This window comes from Capricornis sumatraensis, chromosome 6 (assembly GCF_032405125.1).
Source record: "Capricornis sumatraensis isolate serow.1 chromosome 6, serow.2, whole genome shotgun sequence".
In the NCBI taxonomy this organism is placed as follows: Eukaryota; Metazoa; Chordata; class Mammalia; order Artiodactyla; family Bovidae; genus Capricornis; species Capricornis sumatraensis.
In genome coordinates, this window is record NC_091074.1 from 31,843,044 (window position 1) to 31,864,988 (window position 21,945).

At 39.1% G+C, this 21,945-nt stretch overlaps 1 protein-coding gene across 3 annotated transcripts in view; it reads right to left on the minus strand.

Moving 5' to 3' along the window:
• FOCAD (focadhesin) overlaps window positions 1-21,945 on the minus strand; it is a 273,360-nt gene that overhangs the window by 87,603 nt on the left and 163,812 nt on the right. For all 3 annotated transcript variants that reach the window (XM_068973925.1, XM_068973926.1, XM_068973924.1), the window contains 3 exons: window positions 15,005-15,143; window positions 9,266-9,451; window positions 2,301-2,422 (listed from right to left, as the gene is read on the minus strand). In XM_068973925.1, the coding sequence (XP_068830026.1) occupies window positions 2,301-2,422; window positions 9,266-9,451; window positions 15,005-15,143 (447 nt within the window). The remainder of the gene's footprint in view (window positions 1-2,300; window positions 2,423-9,265; window positions 9,452-15,004; window positions 15,144-21,945) is intronic.

Genomic DNA, 21,945 nt, shown 5'->3' on the forward strand with positions numbered 1-21,945 from the left:
CAGCCCACCAGGCTGTGAACACTGGAGTGGGCTGCCATTTCCTTCTCCAATGCATGAAAGTGAAAAGTGAAAGTGAAGTCACTCAGTTGTGTCCGACTCTTAGCGACCCCATGGATTACAGCTTACCAGGCTCCTCCGTACATGGGCATTCTATAATACAAGCAACAAGTATCATAACTCAAATATTTTCTCTGTTCACATCTAAGGTACACCTCACAAGTTCTGGTGCCATTTGCTTAATTTATCCGATGTCTTCTGCCACCCCTACATTAACACTTTTCCTTGTTTCTGTTGCGATGAAAGGGAAAGTGTTAGTCACTCAGTTGTGTTTGATTCTTTGCGATTGTAAGGACTGTAGCCCGCCAGGCTCCTCTGTCCATGGGATTTTCCAGGCGAGAATACTGGAATGGGAAGCCATTCCCTTCTCCATCTGTTATGATCAGTTCAGTTCAGTTCAGTCGCTCAGTCGTGTCTGACTCCTTGCGACTCCATGAATTGCAGCACGCCAGGCCTCCCTGTCCATCACCAACTCCCGGAGGTCACTCAGACTCACATCCATCGAGTCCGTGATGCCATCCAGCCATCTCATCCTCTGTCGTCCCCTTCTCCTCCTGCTCCCAATCCCTCCCAGCATCAGAGTCTTTTCCAATGAGTCAACTCTTCGCATGAGGTGGCCAAAGTACTGGAGTTTCAGCTTTAGCATCATTCCTTCCAAAGAAATCCCAGGGCTGATCTCCTTCAGATGGACTGGTTGGATCTCCTTGCAGTCCAAGGGACTCTCAAGAGTCTTCTCCAACACCACAGTTCAAAAGCATCAATTCTTCGGCGCTCAGCCTTCTTCACAGTCCAACTCTCACATCCATACATGACCACAGGAAACACCATAGCCTTGACTAGACGGACCTTAGTCAGCAAAGTAATGTCTCTGCTTTTCAATATGCTGTCTAGGTTGGTCATAACTTTTCTTCCAAGGAGTAAGCATCTTTTAAATTCAGGCTTCCCTTAATAGTTAACATGTTGGTTATCCATGTTAAGTACACAGCTTGAAAGCCCAAAAAAGTACCAAATCTCTTTCTTCTCCATAACAACGAATAAGATAACAGGGAGAACAAATCTAGAAATTACCGATTGTTTTCCTTCGCTTACGAAATTAAACCTTTCTTCTTCCCAGAGAAACACTACTCTCTCCAGATCTTCCTTCCTTTGTTAGTTAAAGACATGGTATTAAACAAAGATTTACATAATTTCAATTCTAACCAAATATATAAAACTAATATGGGTAGCATAGGTGGGTCTTTCAAAATCTGGCTATGCTGGGACTTCCCTCGTGGTCCAGGGGTTCAGATTCCATACTACTACCGCAGGGCAGGAAGATCCCGCATGCTACGTGGTGTGGCCAAACAAACAAACAAACAAAAATCTGGCTAAATGCTAAATGGTGGCAACTGGTAAGGCACAGAATATTATCAAATCAAATAAGTGATACCAATATTTATAAATTATGCATGAAAATAAGATTTAATGCAAACATATTGTAGAAGCACTATCATCTCAAATCCTTTAAAATTTTCACAATTCATACATTCTCATTTATACCTGTTATATAACATATCTAAATTATATGAAATAAACCTCTTTGTTGTGATATTTTATTTTGTTATTCATTCATACAGTTTGATCTATATATCACCTGAATGAGTAACTGTCATAAAATTTTAAAAAACAAAAAGCCTCCACAGATCTCTTGAGTGCTTTCCAACTTCCTTCTTTCCTCTGGTATTATACAATCTGTAATGATCAGATTTCAAGCAACACCTAATGGCATCACATAACTTTATTTTAAGAGTAGCATAAAAGAAACGTAAATAAACAATAAAATCAAAGGATTTCCCCTCCTCCAACACAATTATTTACTGTTAATTTCCAATATTCACAAGATAAATACATACTTCCAAAGGATTACAATTAAGAAATAGATTATTTCTTGAAATATTAATTTGGTTTTTATTCTGAACAAAGGCAATTAAATATTGATAAATACACCAAACTAGATACTTTCCTAGATACCACTTTCTAACAGGCTGAGCCCTAAGGGAAACATGCCGGTTTCTTTGAGAAGTACATCAAAATACTACAGTTGGATCAACTATTTTGGTTGTCTTTAAAAGCCACTTTCATGATGAATAATAGAACAATTATTTCCAAACACGCACTAAATTTCATCACCATAAACCAAAGGCGGGAAACCCCAAAGCATATACAACAAGAAGCCCTGTTTCGGAGAACGGAGAGGCACCTACCTCATGCACTAGAGCAAGTGAGGTCTGCTTGAAGCTTCGCCCTCTACTGGCCATCAGTCGATTCAATGGCTTGCCATCTTTACTCTGATACATTGAAATATCATAACAAAATAACATACCACCTTAAAAAACAGAAATATAAAAACATTGCTTATGGAAAAACTTCATTAACTAGGTCTCAGCAGTCAATATTCAATCTGGATAGAGATACTTAGAAATTAAAAGAATATGCTAAGCAAATTATTATTTTTTTAACTGTTGGTACAGGAAAGAAAAAACAGAAAGAGTTATAAGCAGTTAGCATCTTGAAACTACAGAGGAGTGTTATTCATTTGTAAATAAATGAGAAAATTTCAAATCATGTTTATTTTAAATTTTGTTAACTGTTACTTCTAGAGAGTCTATTAACTTTCCTTAAAAAATAAATCTCAAATAAAGAGAAATGCTTACACATGCAAGTCTTTGTGAACTCCTGATAATATGGGTTTCTTTAGTTTACACCCGTAAGTGGACTAGTTTTCCATCATACCTATGCTCGCATACATTCACTCTCCCTTTTTCCTCCCCTCCTCCATCTGTTACCCTTCTCCCAATCCTTCCTACTCTGCTTAACTAAACTGAACTTCTAGCATTAGCTGACCCCATGTCAGTTAAAAAGCAAAGGCAGGCAGCCAAACACTAGAGTATGAGTTAGGGTAATCTTGGACCTTATCTGGGTGATTCTGGGCCAATGAGAAGACATATTCAAGGACTAAGACACTAAAACAGAAAAAAATTACCTTTAAAAATATCTCTTCCTGAAGTATAATAGAGAAGAGTGCACATAAACATACCGCTCAATGGATTTTTACAAACTGAACAAAAGTGTAATCAGCACTCAGATCAAGAAGCAAAAAATTGTTAACATCTTAGAAGCCCTTCCTCATGTCTCATTCCAATCACATCCACCCCCAGCCCAAAGATAACAACTTTCTAGCAACCTTTGGAGAAGGAAATGGCAACCCACTCCAGTACCCTTGCCTGGAGAATCCCATGGAGGGAGGAGCCTGGTAGGTTACAGTCCATGGAGTGGTACTTTACACAACTGGAATCAGGCTGTACACTTTTGTATCTGACTTCTTTCACTTAACATAATCATTGTGAGAATCATTCATATTGTTATTGGCAATTGTAGTATATGCATTGTCATTATTGAATAACACTCCATGATGTGCACATACCACAATTTTACTGTCAACAGGCATTTAGATAGCTTCTAGCACTGGAAAAGACTGATGTTGGGAGGGATCGGGGACAGGAGGAGAAGGGGAAAACAGAGGATGAGATGGCTGAATGGCATCACTGACTCGATGGACATGAATCTGAGTGAACTCCGGGAGTTGGTGATGGACAGGGAGGCCTGGCATGCTGCGATTCATGGGGTCGCAAAGAGTCAGATACGACTGAGCGACTGAACTGAACTGATCCCTTCTATAGGGGATCTTTCCAACCCAGGAATCAAATGGGGGTCTCCTGCATTGCAGGCGGATTCTTTACCCGCTGAGCTACCGGGGAAGCTCAGCAACTAACATAAGTTTAAGGAAAGTGAGAAAGTGAAGTCACTCAGTCATGTCCGATTCTTTGTGACTCCATGGACTGTAACCTACCAGGCTCCTCCCTCCATGGGATTCTCCAGGCAAGGGTACTGGAGTGGGTTGCCATTTCCTTAGATGGCAGCCCACGAGGGTCCCCCATCCCTGAGATTCTCTAGGCAAGAACACTGGAGTGGGGTGCCATTGCCTTCTCCAAAAATAAGTTTAGGGCTTATTATGTCTTTTGGTGACTTTATTTGGGCTTATTCCTAAGAATGAAATAGGTAGGTAACAGAGTATTAATTTATTCAGTATAAACTGTCCCAAGTGGTTCTACTAACCTACATTCCCGGCAGCAGTTCTCTTTACTCTGCATATTTATCAATACTTTGTATTTTCCATTTTTTTTTTCATCTTAGCCACAGTGTTAGGTCTGCTGTGGTATCTTACTGTGGTTTTAATTTGCATTTCTCAGATGATTAATGAAGTTGATCATCTAATCATATGTTCATCAGACATTTGTATACCTTCTTTTTTTTTCCCTTTTTTAAAAAAATTTTTTAATTGGAGGCTAACTACTTTACAATATTGTAGTGGGTTTTGCCATACATTGACATGAATCAGCCATGGGTGTACATGTGTTCCCCATCCTGAAACCCCCTCGCACCTCCCTCCCCATCCCATCCCTCACGGTCATCCCAGTGCATCGGCCCTGAGCACCCTGTCTCATGCCTCAAACCTGGACTGGCAATCTACATCACATATGGTAACATACATGGTTCAATGTTATTCTCTCAGATCATCCCATCCTCGTCTTCTCCCACAGAGTCCAAAAGTCTGTTCTTTACATCTGTGTCTCTTTTGCTGTTTCGAATATCGGGTCATCATCACCATCTTTCTAAATTCCATATATATGTGTTCATATACTGTGTATACCCTCTTTTTGAAGGGTAAACTCAATTCTTTTCCCTGTTTTTCAATTGTCTTTTTCTTATTGATTTTTAAAAATAGTTTACATATTCTAGATACAAGTTCTTTATCAGACATATGTTCTAAAAATACTTGTATTCTGTGCCTTGCCTTTTCACTCTCTTAATGGTATACATTCATTAATACATGTTCATGATTTTAATATAATTTGGTATTTTTCAAAAAGATCATCCCTTTTCTCTACAGCACCACAGTATTACTTCTGTAACAAATCTAGTGACCTTGTATATGTAGGTCTGTTTCTGTACACTCCATATTCCTCCACTAGTCAGTTGGCCTGTCTTTGCACCAATATTATACTGTCAATGATCGTGGTTTCATAACAGGTCTGGATATCTGGTAATGTATATCCTTCTATTTTGTTTTTGTTCTCCAAGCTTACCTTGGCCATTATTGGTATTTTGGAATTCCATACAAATTTTAGAATCAGTCTGTCAATTTCCAAAAACCTACTGGGATGTGGATTGGGCTGGGTTGAAACAACATATTAGCTGGGAGAGAGCTGACATTTTTACAGCATGGTGTCTTCTGGTCCATAAACACTTTATATAACTCAATTTATTCAAATTTCTTTAACTTTGCTCCAAAATATTTTATAGCATACAGTATAAGGATTTTACACAATTCTTGTTAAATTTATTCTGGGTACTTGAGGGTTTTCGGTACCGGTATAAATGATACAATTTTTAAGTTTCATTTTTGTTATGTATATACAAATATACAATTCATTTTTATATGATCTTTGTACACAGTAATCTTAATTCATTTATTAGTCCTAATTAGTCTGCAGATTATTTTGGGTTTTCTCTGTACACAATCATGTCATCTACAAATAATGACTACTTTATTTCTTCCTTTCTAATCTGTATGACTTTTATTTCTTTTCCTTGGCTCATTACACTAGCTATGGCTTCCATTACAATACTGAATAATAGTGGTAACAACAGGCATCCATATCTTTTCCCCCAATCTCAAGGAGTGAAAGTTTCATTATTTCAGCATTAAGTACAAAGATGGCATTGTAGATGTTCTTTATCAGAATAAAAGAAGTTCTATTCAGAGCTTAATGAGAGTCTTTTATGTAACATGAATAGGAGCTAAGTTTTTCAAAGGCTTTTTCTACATCTATTGAGGTCATCTAAAGATTATACTGCTTTTTTGCTATTAATGTAATAAATTATATTGATTTTCAAACATTAAATTAACCCCACTAATTATTATTTATTTTCCTTTGTGTGTACTAATGAATTCCATTTTCTAACATATTTTGGGGAGATTTTCGCAACTATGTTCATGGAAAAGAGTGGCTTTTAATATTCCCTTCTGATATTCAGTATTAAGGTTATGCTGACCTCATCTAGAGGGTTCTTTTTTTCCTCCTATATTAGAGTTTCTAAAGATCCCTGTTATTTCTTTCTTAATTTTTTTGAACAATTCACCAAAGAAGCATCTGCACCTAGGGTTTCTTTGTGGGAAGGTTCTTACAGACTCAATTTCTTTAATACTAATACCCAATTTCAAACTATTCATATAGTCTAGTCTGCTTTCTGTCAGTTCTGCAAAGTTTTATATTTTGATGAACTTCTATATCTCATCTAAACTGTGAAATTCATTGTTTAAAAGTTCTTCATAATATTTTTTTTTTAAATGCTGTGGGGTCTGAAGTGCTGTCTCCTTTGTTGTTCCTAGTATAGGTAATCTATATTTCTCTATTTTTCTGTCCAGACTTACAATGGTTTTATCAATTCTTTTAAACTTTCCAAAGAGTCAACTTTTGGCTTTGCTGATTTTATTTATTTTATATGTTTTCTATTTTCATTGATTTTTATTCTTATATTTATTATTCTTTCCTTTATAAGTTAAGTTTAATTCACTGTTATTTTCCATTTTTCTTGAAATAGAAGCTTTAATTATCATTGGTTTTCTTTCTTTTTTTTTTCCAGTATTTCATATTTTAAAGGTATGAATTTCCCACTAACACTGTTTCAGTTGCATCCCACAAGTTGTAATTTGGCTTATTTCCATTATCATTCAGTTCAAAATATTTTCTGATTTCCATTTCGATTTTTCCTTTGATCCATGGCTGATCTATATTATTCAATTTCCAGGCTAGTGGAATTTCCAGGCTAGTTATCTTTTTATCAGTTTTAGATTAATCCCATTGCTATCTGAGGACAGACTCAATGACTTGAATATTTTGAAATTTGTTGAAGTTTATGATCTGCCATATGATCATTCTGATAAGTAGCCAATGTACAGTTAGTGGGTGTGTGTTAAGTCGCTTCAGTCATGTCCAACTCTTGGCAACGCCATGAACTATACAGCCCCTCAAGGCTCTTCTGTCCATGGGGATTTTCCAGGCAAGAATACTGGAGTGGGTTGCCATTTCCTCCTCCAGGTAAAGAACCTTTACCAGTGTATATAAAGAAATCTTAAAAATCAACAAGAAGACAAATAACCCAATGTACAGTTTAAAAGCATACAGATTATATCACTATAAGATACAATGTTCCATGCATCACTTAAGTAAAGTTTGTTCACAGTATTGTTCATATATTTTGTGCATTTGATTTTTTGTCTGCTTATTCATCAAGTCATTGCAGAAGATGTTTTAGAGTTTCCTACTAGTATTGTGGATTTGTCTATTTAGTTAGTTCTAATTTTTTGTCACGTCGTTTGAACTCTGCTATTTTGTGTACACTGATTAGAATTGTGATGCCTTCCTGATATACTGACTGCTTTATCTCCATGAAATATTCCCTTCCTTTCTAGTTTCTTTCTTTTTCAAATGCCTAGAACCTTTTCCCTGTATACTGGATAGTAATGAAAGAACCACAGAAATTCTAAATGATGTTATTTTTTCATCTGAGAGGGGTTTCTCCTCTGTTAGGCAGAGTGAAGGACTGACCATCTCAACTGAATTGGGGATTTAACTGAGCCAGGCTTGATGATAGCTTTGGTAAATCTCAGTCTGCCTCTGGTTCAACCCTGTTTCTAGGGCGCACCTTCTTCAAGATTTTCAACTGACAGCCTGATCGGTCTTTGTATCTTCTCAGTATGGGAAGATTATGGGAGATTCAGAGATTTACATCTGTCCTCAGAAGTTTTCAGGTTACCTTTTGAATTCCCATCCCACAAAGCTTCAAAATTTGACAGATACCTTAAGGGAGAAACATGCTGTGTGCTTGAAGTCCCTCCAGCTCAGTTTTGTCACTAAGGTTACCACAAAAATGTCAGGATCTCTGTTGGTTTCTCTGCCTCCTGTATCACTCTCTTGCTAAGGTCAAGCCTGAATTTCAGCCTCTAACTGAGGCCAAAATGAGCAAAGGCAACCAGGTGAAAAGACCTGTAGATCTCCAGTATCAATTCACTATTTGTGTACTTGGCTTTCAGGCCCATTCTCCTAGTCAGTCTTTGTTTCCCAAGCACCGTAAGACTGGAGACCACTGCCTTTCAGAAGCATCAGCCTAGTTCTTCAACTTTCAGTGCAAACTCAAAACTCACCAAATATCTCAAGAGGAAAATCTCCAGTTTGTCGCTTATATTAGTTAGAATCTTCAGAAAACCAGAACTAACAAGATATGTATAGATATAGATATGTAGATAAGCAAGTAGAGATTTTTTTTTTTTTTTATGGCAATTGATTCACAAGAATTTGGAGGCCGAGAGGTCCCACAACCTTCTGTCTGCAAACGAGAGAACCAGGAAAGCCAGTGGTGTAATTCAGTCTGAGTCAGGAAGCCCAAGAACCTGGAGCACCACCGTCCAAAGGCAGGAGAAGATGGATCTCCCAGCTTCACCCTTCCTCTGTCTTTTTGTTCTATTCAGGTCTTCAATGGTTTGGATGTTGCTGAGCCACACTGCTCAGGGTGATCTTTACTCCATCTGCTGACTCAAATGCTAACCTCTTCTGGAAACTCACGTACAGACACACTCAGAAATCATATTTATCATTTATCTGAGCATCATTTAGCCCAATTAAGATGATACATACAATTAATCACCACATCACCCTAGTCCCTTGACACCACTAAAAGCTTTACTGGTTTTTCTATCCTCCAACAGGCCTCTGCCTGAGCCAATTCCCAGTTCCAGTCTGCAACCAAAACCGGTGAACATCCCTTATGAGGTGGGGGCCAGTGGGTGGGGCAGGGAACAATCTAAAACATCCAAAATGTTCCCCCTGTTCTGTAATTTCAGTCTACCTCTTCTCTGCTTTTATTTATGTCTTTGCTCCTGCAGTTCTCTAAATGGCTTTAACACGTGATTCATGTTTGTAATTTATCCAGTGTGTCTAGATGTGAGCAGCAGCAGCAATGCCTTTCCACACCCAATCACATCCTACTTGGAAAAGAAGCTTAAATCAGTACATTAAAAACCTATACATTGATGTATCATGCTTACCCGCAAGGCCAGGTTTCAAACCTGGCTGCTTGTTTGTTTCGTACATTTTCAACATAAAATTGGGGATTCCTGCTACAGTCTTTCCTTGATCTAAGCGGGCACCTCCTTTCAATGCAGAGTGATACACCCCACGGGGCATATTCACCATTTCTTGCTTCACAAGTGATGTAAAAAATTCCTCCAAAGCTGAAAGAAATAAAAGGAGATTAAAAGTAAATATCATATGCTAGAAGAGAAACATTCATTCTTAAGTCATATACACATACCGACAAAAACAACAACTTAGCTATATTTTAGATAAAATTTCACCAAGTAAAAGAACAAGTCTTGAGTCTCATTCCATTCTTAGTCTTCCTAAAACCAGAACATGGCACTCAGTTATGCAAGTTTAAAAGCTTGGTCATTCTTAATTCCTCTTTCTCATAGTTTTTATATGTAATTCATTAGCAAGTCCTTTTAGATCTATCTTTAAAAATATATCTCAAATCCACCCCTTTCCATTTTTACTGCTACTTGCCCGGTCATTATCTTCTCTTTTTCTCATTTGGATGAATTTAAAAACTAGTTTCTTGATTTCTTCTCCTCATGACTACTCCTCCAAACCATCCTCTACTCAGAAGCTAGAATTTTATGTCACTTCCATCTCTGACACCTTCTGGTGTTTCCTCACTGTACACAGAATAACATCAAAGCTTCTAGAAATGATCAAGGCTTTCTATGACCCAGGCCCGACTCTCCTGACTACATCTCTATCACCTGCCTAGCTATGTTAAAGGCACATTTTCACATGGGCTTTACTCCATTCCTCACTAACACAAAGCTCATACCTAAGACAAGGCCACTGTGCTTGCTATTCCTTCTACCTGGAACACACTAACCCTTGACTGCCATGACTGTCCTTCATTCTGTAGTAATATCAGCACACTTATTTTTAAAAACTAATTCATTATTTATTTGTGTTCCTTCTAATTAAGCCCAAGATCCTTATTGCTTGACATCTTTACTTATTATAAGGGAATATAGTGATCCAGGATCAGAAGATGACAGGATATTCAAGCAAAATACTTGATTAACACTATAGGTTTATATTCAAGTGTTATTTTCCCAAGGACCACTAGAGGTTGCCCAATGCAGAACAAAAACAGCAACAAAAAAATAAAGCTAAACAAATCACACGGGAAACAAAACAGGAAAGCACAGCATGTGCCTCTTCCTATAGGAAGAAAAAGCAACAGTCCACCTACCTGAACTAGAATTCCATTCTGAACAGGTCTAAATGTCCCCTTTAAATGACCACAGTTAAATTAAAGGCAGCAAATTCTCACCGGAACATGGATTACATACCCAGTTCTGTCATTCTTACATGGAACCTCTCTAGGCACAACTAAGCTTCTCCATTCAAAGTCCAGAGAATACCTATGTAGTTAGCTTTCCATTTTGCCTTCCAGATCCACCCTCCCAACCCTGCTCTGTGTCCTGGAAGAATAACCTTTCACAATAGCATCACCAGGCTCTCTTGTCCTCTGGCTTTCAGCTGGCTTCACTCAATGGGAGATACCGGTAGGAGACCAGAGGCTGAGAACAGAGGTGAGGGCATGTTACTCCCTAGACATCCTCCTGCAGGACTGCCCCAGGATGCCTGTATCCCTCTTTTGAAGGTCCTGACTCCCCTTGCTGCTGCTGATGCTGCTGTTAAGTCGCTTCAGTTGTGTCCGACTCTGTGCGACCTCAGAGACGGCAGCCCACCAGGCTCCGCTGTCCCTGGGATTCTCCAGGCAAGAACACTGGAGTGGGTTGCCATTTCCTTCTCCAATGCATGAAAGTGAAAAGTGAAAGTGAAGTCGCTCAGTCGTGTCCAACTCTTAGCGACCCCATGGACTGCAGACTACCAGGCTCCTCTGTCCATGGGATTTTCCAGGCAAGAGTACTGGAGTGGGGTGCCATTCCCTTCTCTGTCTGACTCCCCTTAGGCAGCCCTATTTATGACACAGAAGCTCTCTCTTACTCTCATAACTATTACCTTCCTTTACCTCTTCAAGCTGAGAGACATTTGCCATTCTGGGATGATCCACTATTGCTTGTGAATTTTCTTTAACCTTGACAGCACATGTTTAAGCAGTCCTTTATTAAACTCTTGAGTATTCCCTCTGAATTTCCTGTGAAGACCCTGACCAATATGTCATCTGAATGAAAAATGTGGGTAATATGCATTGGCATGTCACATATCCCAAGTCCTATATACACGACCACATGAATGACTTCAAGCCGGGGAGGAGTCTAGACTTTTCAGAATGTACCTAAGTAAGAATTAGGTGCTTGTGAGGACAGAAGGCATCCAATCTGGTAAAAGATAATATATGTCAAGAGATAAGTATACATCTCCACATAGACCAACCCAGGAATGAAAATTTGTCTATTTGTCAGGCACTTCAGAGAACTAAGGACTCTCAAATAATTCCAGGCCTGAGAGCAGTTTAAATGAAAGTAAAATACCAGGGATGCAACTGATATGTACAGTACCATCTGTCCCAGCCCTTGAAAAAGCTAGCAACTAGGAATTTTCCCCATTGTCTTTGAACCTTGCCCTAGTCTCTTCCTTCCAGATGATCAAGTGAGGATTTAAAAAGAGCTGAAAATCTGTAGGACACAGAGTGTTAGATATAACACAAATGTCTTCCAACAGATGAGGACATAGACAAACTATGGTACATTTCATGTGCGTGCTAAATCAGTTCAGTCGTGTTTGACTCTTTGTGACCCCATGGACTATAGCCTGCCAGACTCCACTGTCCAAGGGATTCTCCAGGCAAGAACACTCGAGTGGGTCACTGTGCCCTCCTCCAGGGGATCTTCCTGACCTAGGGATCAAACCTGTGTCTCTGACAATTCCTGCATTTGTAGATGGGTTCTTTACTGCTAATGCCACCTGGGTACATCTCAAAATGGAATATTACTTAGCAATAAAAAAGAACATTGATATAGATAACTACTTGGATGGGTCTTAGATGTTATACTGAGCTTTTTTAAAAAGCTAATTCTCAAAACTTATATACTGTAAAAAAAAAATTGATGAAATCCAAGTAGGTCTATAGTTTAATTAACAGTATGAAAGTGAATTCCCTGGTATTAATAATGAACTAAAGTTATGTGAGATGTTATCAATGGGAACAGCTGGGTAAAAGTACTTTCTAATTTTGCAACTTCTGATAAGTCTAAACTTATTTCAAAATTAAAAAATATTTTACAGCATACAGAGAAGGCAATGGCACCTCACTCCAGTACTCTTGCCTGGAAAATCCCATGGATGGAGGAGCTTGGTAGGCTGCAGTTCATGGGGTCGCTAAGGGTTAGACACGACTGAGGGACTTCACTTTCACTTTTCACTTTCATGCACTGGAGAAGGAAATGGCAATCCACTCCAGTGTTCTTGCCTGGAGAATCCCAGGGACAGCGAAGCCTGGTGGGCTGCCGTCTATGAGGTCGCACAGAGTTGGACATGACTGAAGCGACTTAGCAGCAGCAGCAGTAACATCCCTATTTAAAATAATTCAAATCACTGGATTTACTTTGCAACTGCTTTTGCGTTCACTTGAAAGGAATAAGAGAAGAAAAGGGCCAGCGTTAGTTTACATTCACTGCAATTCAGGCTTCTGCCTGCTATACCTAGAAACTTAAAATATATCGTCCACCCTGTACTTCTTAGGTTGTACATCTCTAAGGCAGTGCCTTTTCCTGGTTCATACAATCACAGGGAATAAGAGGCAAAAAAAAAAAAAAATGAAGAACTTTGCTCGTGGTGACATGGTCTGCCAGACAGTCAGCCTCTAGATCATTCACCTGACTGACTCTTATATTGAATTTTCTCAAATAGATACAGTTAACCTCAACTCCTCCCCTTCTTCCTTAGGGACAGATACTAGTAAATATCAAGTACAAACATGCAGAAGAACCAGTTAACGGCCATCACAGTTCTGCACATACTGAGTGGACAGAAACAACAGTATACCTCGGCCACACACATCTCACCCCTTCTCCTGTTTCTAATACCACGAGACTAGAGTAACGGTCCATTTAAGAGGGAACAATGTCATTTTAAAAGCCCAAGAGGACTTTGAACTCTTCGGTTATCTGGGGATATAGGCGGAACTTTGGATAACTGGAGGCGTTTTTCCTCTTTGGACCCACTATTAACCACAGGGGATTTGGGAGGTCCTAGACTCTGAGGAGCCTTGAGGTACAAAGTGGGGATGAATAGGAGAAAGAAAATGGCAAGTCTCTAAGGCTTGCACTGGACTTAAGGGGGAAAGAAAAGATGAACTCTGTCTAAGGTGTACTGTTGGGTTTTCTCTAATGAAAGGAGGCAGGACTTAGGGACAGAAGCATGCTCTAGCAATAAATACTAAATGTATTTGGCTGAATTCCTCAGGGATCTCCATGTAGGATGAAACCAAGGATAAAAACGTCTAACATGGGACTTCCCTGGTGGTCCTGTGGCTAAGACTCTGTGCTCCCAATGAGGGCACCTGGGTTCGATTCCTGTTTAGGGAACTAGATCCCACATGTTGCAACTGAGAGTTCACATGCCACAACTAAAGACCTGATGCAGTCAAATTAATTAATTATTTTTTTAAACCACCAAAAAATCTCTATTATAGGCTAGTGAGATTATGAAGTGAGAAGACTATGATCATTAGTGAGAAGACAAAGATGACATTTTGTGAGTTTACTGAACTTAATTTTTACATCCATGAATATTCAGGGTAGATTTCAGACTGAAAAGGGTAATAAATGCATGCTTGTAAAAATGTTGGCTAATATTGAATTGGAATAATTGGATATAATTAGAATAATTATTTAAGAGTCAAGGTCCTATACACTTTATATCAAAACTAAACGACCATATAACTTAATCTATTTTTAAAGAGCATTAATGGATAGTTCTCAAATATTGATACCACCATTTCTTTAGAGTAATTCTAAAGGAAGAATATATTTCTAATGATGAAGTGAAGTGAAAGTCATTCAGTCATGTTCGATTCTTTGCAACCTCTTGGGCTGTAGCCTACCAGGCTCCTCTGTCCACAGAATTCTCCAGGCAAGAATATTACTAGAGTGGATAGCCATTCCCTTCTCCAGGGGATCTTCCCAACCCGGGGACTGAACCCAGGTCTCACACATTGCAGGCAGATTCTTCACCATCTGAGCCACCAGGGAAGCCTAAAAGCATATGAGATCTTAGTTCCCTGACCAGGGATCGAACCCACAGCCCCTGCATTAGAAGGCTGAGTCTTAACCACTGAACTGCCAGGAAATGTGATGAAACTACCCAGGAAATTCCTGAAGATTCTAATGATCTTTTCATTCAGTTTATAAATAACCTAAAGAACCATTTGACTCAGTAACTTAAGAGTCACACTGCAAATCTGTCTTGTAGAATAAATTTAACTTTTAAAATAAATTTAAAATTTCCAGTGAAAATGATTGTTTAAACTAGTTATCCAGTTTAATTTTAAGTCTAACATTTTTCAGTGTGTTTGGAACCCCATACTATCTCAGGGAGTCCCTATAGGACACAGATAGAAAATAAGTATTTAAGACTAAAGTAAGCTAGACTATGCACACATCACAAAATAGCACAATTAATCAGACAAGTAGGGAAAAAAAGCACACACACACACAAATGCTAGCTTTTGTCCCACCAAATAGGACAAAAGGTTTTTTTTTTACCAGTTTTCCCACCTGGTAAAACTGCAGGATCTGTGAGTGACAAAAGTTTGAGATAGCAAGAGCCCGGAATGGAAAGATCCACCTCTTTTTCATCACCCTCCTCATCTTCATCTTCATCTAGGTCATCAGGAGTTTGGATTTCTGGTCTTACCTGAAATGAGAGAGAAGGTGATACTAAAACCTTTTACTTTCCCTTTTCAAAGTTCATTGAGACTCATTGCTCTACAATGTCAAAAGATCATTAAAATTTATTTTCAAAAATCTATTCATTTTCAAATTAACTAAATGGTAAATTCTAATCATCTTATTAGATACACTCCCAGATCGATGTAAAGAACTAATGGTAATATAGTAAGAAAATCATCATAAACCAGCATAAGCAATGATTACTAGAGAAAACTAATAAAAATTTTACACCATCAGACAATCAAATGCAAACACATTCAGTATATCGAACTTCTATCATTTATAATTAGATATTTGCCTTGTCTGAATACATTTTTTTTTAAATCGGTGATTTTGGCTATATTTCTATGATAATGCTTAAAATCTTCTAGTAGGATATATAATAGAGATCAGGAAGACACAGAATGCTTTAGTTGACTTATTGTTTGACTCTACAGTTTGTTGCAAGAGAATATAAAAACACTAAATCTGTAATTGGTAGCTCAACTTTTTTGTGTCTAATTTGCCATTTGAAGATTTGTGATTAGTCAGGTTTGTTTGAACCAAAAATTAAAAAGGTAGAAAGATTACCACTATTGTAATTTCCACAAGATATAACTGTCAAGCAATTAATTAAATTTTTAATACTTTCAATGACACACCATTGTCATGCCCATGGAGATAATTAAGCATTAGGGGAGGAAATCAAAATATATAAAAGTGGTTGCTATAACCATAAAGTGCCAGAACCCAGTCATTACCATTAGTCTGTCTCCCAGAGTTATTTTTAGAAATAATTAACAATTCCTGCAGACTGCCTTCTTCATAGGTCCCCAAAGCACTGTTCCATTTAGGAACTGCACTGAGTCAGGAAACTTGCAAGGGGATAAAAGAAAACAGAGATAAAATGTTTCTCAAGTATAACAACCTCAACTCTGATGAAGCCTTTCAACCATAACTAGTGTTCTTTTTTGCTAGTGAAGGATTGAAAGCAACCTGACTATCGAGTACTTTCCAAGACAAGATTTAATTCTGATTCAGTTTTGAGGACCTAACTCTCAGAGGACTGAGCCAGCCGTAATTACAGAGATAACAATGATGTATGCTCTGTGGAGGGCATGCCCGCATTTGCTGCTATCAGTGTACACCAGAGAAACCATGGCACATTGCAAACCCTTTGGCTCTGACAAGGAGGGTTTTCTAAGTATCTCTGGCCTGCTTGTAGACTTGGAATTTGCCATATTAGTAGCATCAAGAGGTATCCTAGAGATTTTTTTTTTTCCCATACATGTGGCATGTGGGATCTTAGTTCCCTGACCAGGAATAGAACCCACACTCTCTGCAGAAGAAGGGAGGATTCTTAACCACTGGACTGCCAGAGATATCCTCTATCCTAGAGATTTTAACTATTCCTAGCTGCCTAAAAAGTTCCCCCAAAGGAGCTGGTTCTGGGTCCGTTTACCTTGCTTCCTGACTTCTTACACATCATAGTACAAATTGAAAAAAGTATTTGAAGAGCATACAGGGGGAAACAGACATTCATGATTACAGCTGGAGACTCTATGAATAACACTGGTTACCACACCAGAGCATCAGTGTGTGCATGCCAAGTCACTTCAGTCATGTCTGACTCTGTGTGACCCCATGGACTGTTGCCCCCCAGGCTCCTCTGCCCATGGGATTCTCCAGACAAGACTATCAGAGTGGGTTGCCATGCCCTCCTCCCAGGGATTTTCCTGGCCAGAGGTTGAACTCGTGCCTCTTATGTCTCCTGCACTGGCAGGTGGGTTCTTCACCACCAGTGCCAGCTGGGAAGCCCCCAGAGTACCACAGCACTGGGGAACTCTGCGGCAGGGGACTCTGGGAGGTGGAAGGCAGCACTAAACCCTTAAGCTAAGATGAAAACTCAGAGGGATGGTGCAGTTGTGGAGAAATCAGAACCCTTATACACTGTTCATAGGAACGTAAAATGGCACAGCCCCTATGGAAAATAGTTTGACAGTTTCTCAGAAAGTTAAAGGCAGACTTACCCAGGAGGACTGCCCAACAATCCTACTCTTAGGTATATGACCAAAAGAAGTAAAAATAAACGATCACACAAAACTTGCCCATCAACGTCCATGAATGTGAATACATTAGTGGTAATAGCCAAAAAAAATGGAAGCAACTCAAATGTCCATGAGCACATAAACAAAATATGGCATATCTATACAATGGAGCATTATTCAGTCATAAATGGGTATTAAATGCAGGTATGTGTTACTCATGAACTTGGAAAACATTATGCTAAGTGAACAAAGCCAGTCACTAAAGCCAGATATTATATGATTTCATTATAGGAAAAGTTCAGGCCAGGTAAATTTTTAGAGACAGAAAGCATACTAATGGTAGCTTAGTGCTGGGGAGAGGGGGGAAGGGTAATGGAATTGGTGGCTAATAGAATGTTCTAAAATTAGATTGTGGTAGCTCGGTGATTACATGAACAATTCTCTGAACACAGTAAAACCACTAGGATTGTATGCCTTAAATGAGTGAACCGTATGGGATACAAATTATATCTCAATAAAGATGGTGGCTCAGATTGTAAAGAATCCACCTGCCAGTGTAGAAGACTTGGGTTCGATCCCTGGGTGGGGAAGATCCCCTGGGGAAGGGAACGGTAACCCATTCCAGTATTCTTGCCTGGAGAATTCCATGAACAGAGGAGCCTGACGACCTACAGTCCATGGGGTCACAAAGAGCTGGACACGACTGAGTGACTAACACTTTCACTTTTCAAAGTTGTTTAAAAAGAAAGGACGGAAGGCTGTAAGAAAGAGAGGAAAGGGGAGAGAGTGTGACCTGGAGGAGGGAGCAGCTGAGGAGGTAGCCACATAAGCGGAAGCATAGGAAACAGAAGCAGAAGCTGCCACACCCTTCACATGGACCTGAACTGGCGTATGGGCTACGCCAGATAACCAAACACTCTTAATTCCAGAATTACTTCATATCAAAGAATATGATCTTTCTTGCACACATTTTAGCTTATCCAGTTTCTGTTCAACCTGTTTCTGTTTATTTAGATAGATATATATATAATATATATAAATGATTTAATTTAACATTTGTCTATATCTTGCATATGCATATATTTTAACAAAGAAATTAGAAATGTACTGTCATTTAAGTACAGAAATACTCTGCCTACTTATAATGGTATGATTACTCCTTCAATTATGTTTCTTCAAAGGTGAGCTGATTCTCCTGAACAGATTAGCACTTATTGTTAGACCTTGGCTTCATTACACATCCCTCCTCCTCCGCTCACTTTTCTTCAAGCGTTTGTTCCAGCTTCCCTATACTGCTGCTGCTGCTGCTGCTGCTAAGTCACTGCAGTCGTGTCCGACTCTGTGCGACCCCATGGATGGCAGCCCATGAGGCTCCCCCGTCCCTGGGATTCTCCAGGCAAGAACACTGGAGTGGGTTGCCATTTCCTTCTCCAATGCGTGAAAGTGAAGTCGCTCAGTCGTGTCCGACTCTTAGCGGCCCCGTGGACTGCGGCCCACCAGGCTCCTCTGTCTTTTCCCTTGACTTGTATGCAACAATGGAATAGGATCAACATGAGTACAACTAGAGAAAATCGAGGGAAGACTTACGAAAGAATACTTGTTAAAATGATAAAATGTTGGTAACTGTATCATATTAGCTACTCAAACATCCAGGGGAAAAAAAAGGGGGGAGGTCTTTTTAGAACATACACACACACACAGACACACACACATGCCCGCACATACAGACACCAACTACGCCCTTCCAATTGCAGCTAAGCTTTGTTGAAGAAATTTAAAGGGAGAGCCAAATATAAAATGATAAATCACTTTTAAAATCTGCTTTAAGTTGAATATTGAAAAGCTTATCCTACAAAATGCTTCACTACACGTTCTGAACCAGATAACCTTTCAGCCATTCTTCTGTGTGTACAACCTATAAAAATCCAGGAGTTTGTAGATAAGCAGAGAATTTTATTTGGAACATGTCAAGTATCTGCATAAATTCATTTACAAAAAGAAACAGCTTCTGATGAATGCAATGACATTCACTTAAATCAAAGCCGAACAGGTTACACCACATTAATACCAACCCAGGGTGCATAATGAATTCTTTTATATTACTCACTTCTAAAATTAACTCCAGAAATCAACAACACAATCTATCTTAAGAGCTTTATAATAAAAAGCTCAATTTTTAAACAGCCAAATATTTTTTAATGAACCCAAGTCACAGAAGAATCAACTGAAATGTTTATCCATTATTGACTGTTTTACCAGAAACACAATTCTCGATAGTTTTTTTTTTGGTTTGTTTTTTCATTTTGTTTCATTTGTGGGGTGTGAGGGGGCACTAAAGAAGGTGAAAGAGAAGAATAAATAGCTAAAAGACTAAGAAATACAAACTAAATGGGGAAAAAATCATTCTATTTAATATTGAAATAAGTCCTCAAAGAAGCCCCATTGAATTTTTTAACCAATTTTAGATTTGCATATTTCAAACGATTAACAATATTGTTTCAAATGAATAAACACATGGATTCATTCAACATTCCCAGCTCATAAGACAGCCTAGCACTTAGTATATGTATGTCCAATAAATAATTATTAAAGCAATGCAACTGTTAAGTGTCTGTCAACAACAATCCACAGAAGTTCCTAATAATACATCAGTGACAAGAAAGATGAGTTAATGAATCTGGTATTCAAATCCCTAGCTCACATGGTGCCTTATTCAGTTCTGCTCTCCAGAGACATTTTCCATCTTACCGCACATGTACTGTTTCATTTAACCCTACACCTTCCTGCTGATGCCTGCCACTCCTTTAACGGCTTTTGATTTACCAGCCCGTTTGCTTTCTCTCAACAAGTTTCACAGTTTGGTGGATGAAGCAATGAACAAGAAATCTTTCTATAGTAAATTTAAAGAAAGGTATACTTAGAAAAGTAGTTGAATTATAATCCATGAAAGTAACCATGTGGATATTATCCACTGTGAAAGTGAAAGTCACTCAGTTGTGTCTGACTCTTTGCAACCCCATGGACTATACAATCTATGGAATTCTCCAGGCCAGAATACTGGAGTGGGTAGCCCTTACCTTCTCCAAACCTTCCCAAACCAGGGATCGAACCCAGGTCTCCTTCACTGCAGGTAGATTCTTTACCGAGCCATCAGGGAAGCCCAATTATCCATTGTATCTACTTTGTTTTATTTTTTTAAAATATTTATTTAGTTGGCTGCACTGGGTCTTAGTTGTAGCACTGGGAATCTGCATTGTCACATGCGGGATCTTTCACTGTGGTTCACAGACTTTCTAGTTGTGGCACACGGGCTTAAGTTGCTCGGTGGCATGTGGGATCTTAGTTTCTCCTACATTGCAAGGTGGATTCATTACCACTGGACTACCATGGAAGTCCCCATTGTATCTTTAAAAAATTTTTTTTCTACTTGAAATTCACAGAATGTTTTGCTAACAGATTATCTCACAAGTTTCCACAAACAGAAAAAGAGACTCTGGACACACTTTCACTGGAAAGGTATACAAGTAGCCTTCAGTTTTGTGAGTAAGCCAATTGCCTGTGGTGCAGAGTGAGCAAACTTTGATAACAAGAAGGAATCTTAGATCTTACAACTAGAAAAGTCCCTACCTGGAGAGACTTCTGAAACAGTTGAAGGTACGCTTTCAGAGAAAGGGAGTCACAGTTTCACATTACTGCCATCATCCACAACACAGAAGCAGGAGCTGACTGGGTTGCATCCTTTCCCTTTGGGGACTTATTTGGAATATGAACATGTTGCCCATTTGGGGGGCTTTTAGTCCTTCAGACAACCAAAGTGAAAATCAGTAATGGATAAAAAGAAGAAGAATGCATGGTGTGTGGCCTTGGAAGTAATGATTTCTTCTTGCGGAGGAAGGTTCTCTATATCAGAAGCTGGGGGTTGGAAGGAGGTAGACTCTGTTAAACCATTAAGTCCTCTCATCTTAATCCCATTTGAGAGAACGATTCCCTGGAGGCTCTGTCAGTAAAGAATCTACCTACAATGCAGGAGACCAGGTTCGACTCTTGGGTCAGAAAGATCCCCGGGAGAAGGAAATGGCAACCCACTCCAGTATTCTTGTCTGGGAAATCCCATGGACAGAGGAGCCTGGTGGGTGACAGTCCATGGGGTCACAAAGAGCTGGACATGACTAAGTGACTTAACCACCAAACTACCACCAGAGAACCAGATACCTCTAGAAGTGAGTCATATCCCAGAAGGGAGTTAGGGCATAAAAAAAAGGTTGAAAAAGCAAGGCTAAATTAAGTCTTAGAGATTACCTTTACAGACCTTCAGGCTCTGTTGGGTGAAAACCCAAGCATACATATAAACCCAACTCTACATCACTACTCTTTACATTGGAAGATATAAAGAGCTATTTACGGTTATTCAAGGATCTGAGGATATAGGGGTGAAGTTAAGAAAGTAATATTTGACTGAGTATAGCACTTAACTGAGTATTAACTCTAACAAACATATTCAGAAACTGAACACAACCCTCAAGTAAGATAAAATACAGGGCTTTCCTGGTGGCTCAGAAGTAAAGAATCTGCCTACAGTGGAGGAGACATGGGCTCGATCTCTGGGTCGGGAAGATCCCCTGGAGAAGGGAATGGCAACCCAGTCCAGTATTCTTGTTTGGGAAATCCCATGGACAGAGGAGCCTGGCAGGCTACAGTCCTGGGGGTCACAGAATAGTTGAACATGACTTAGCAACTAAA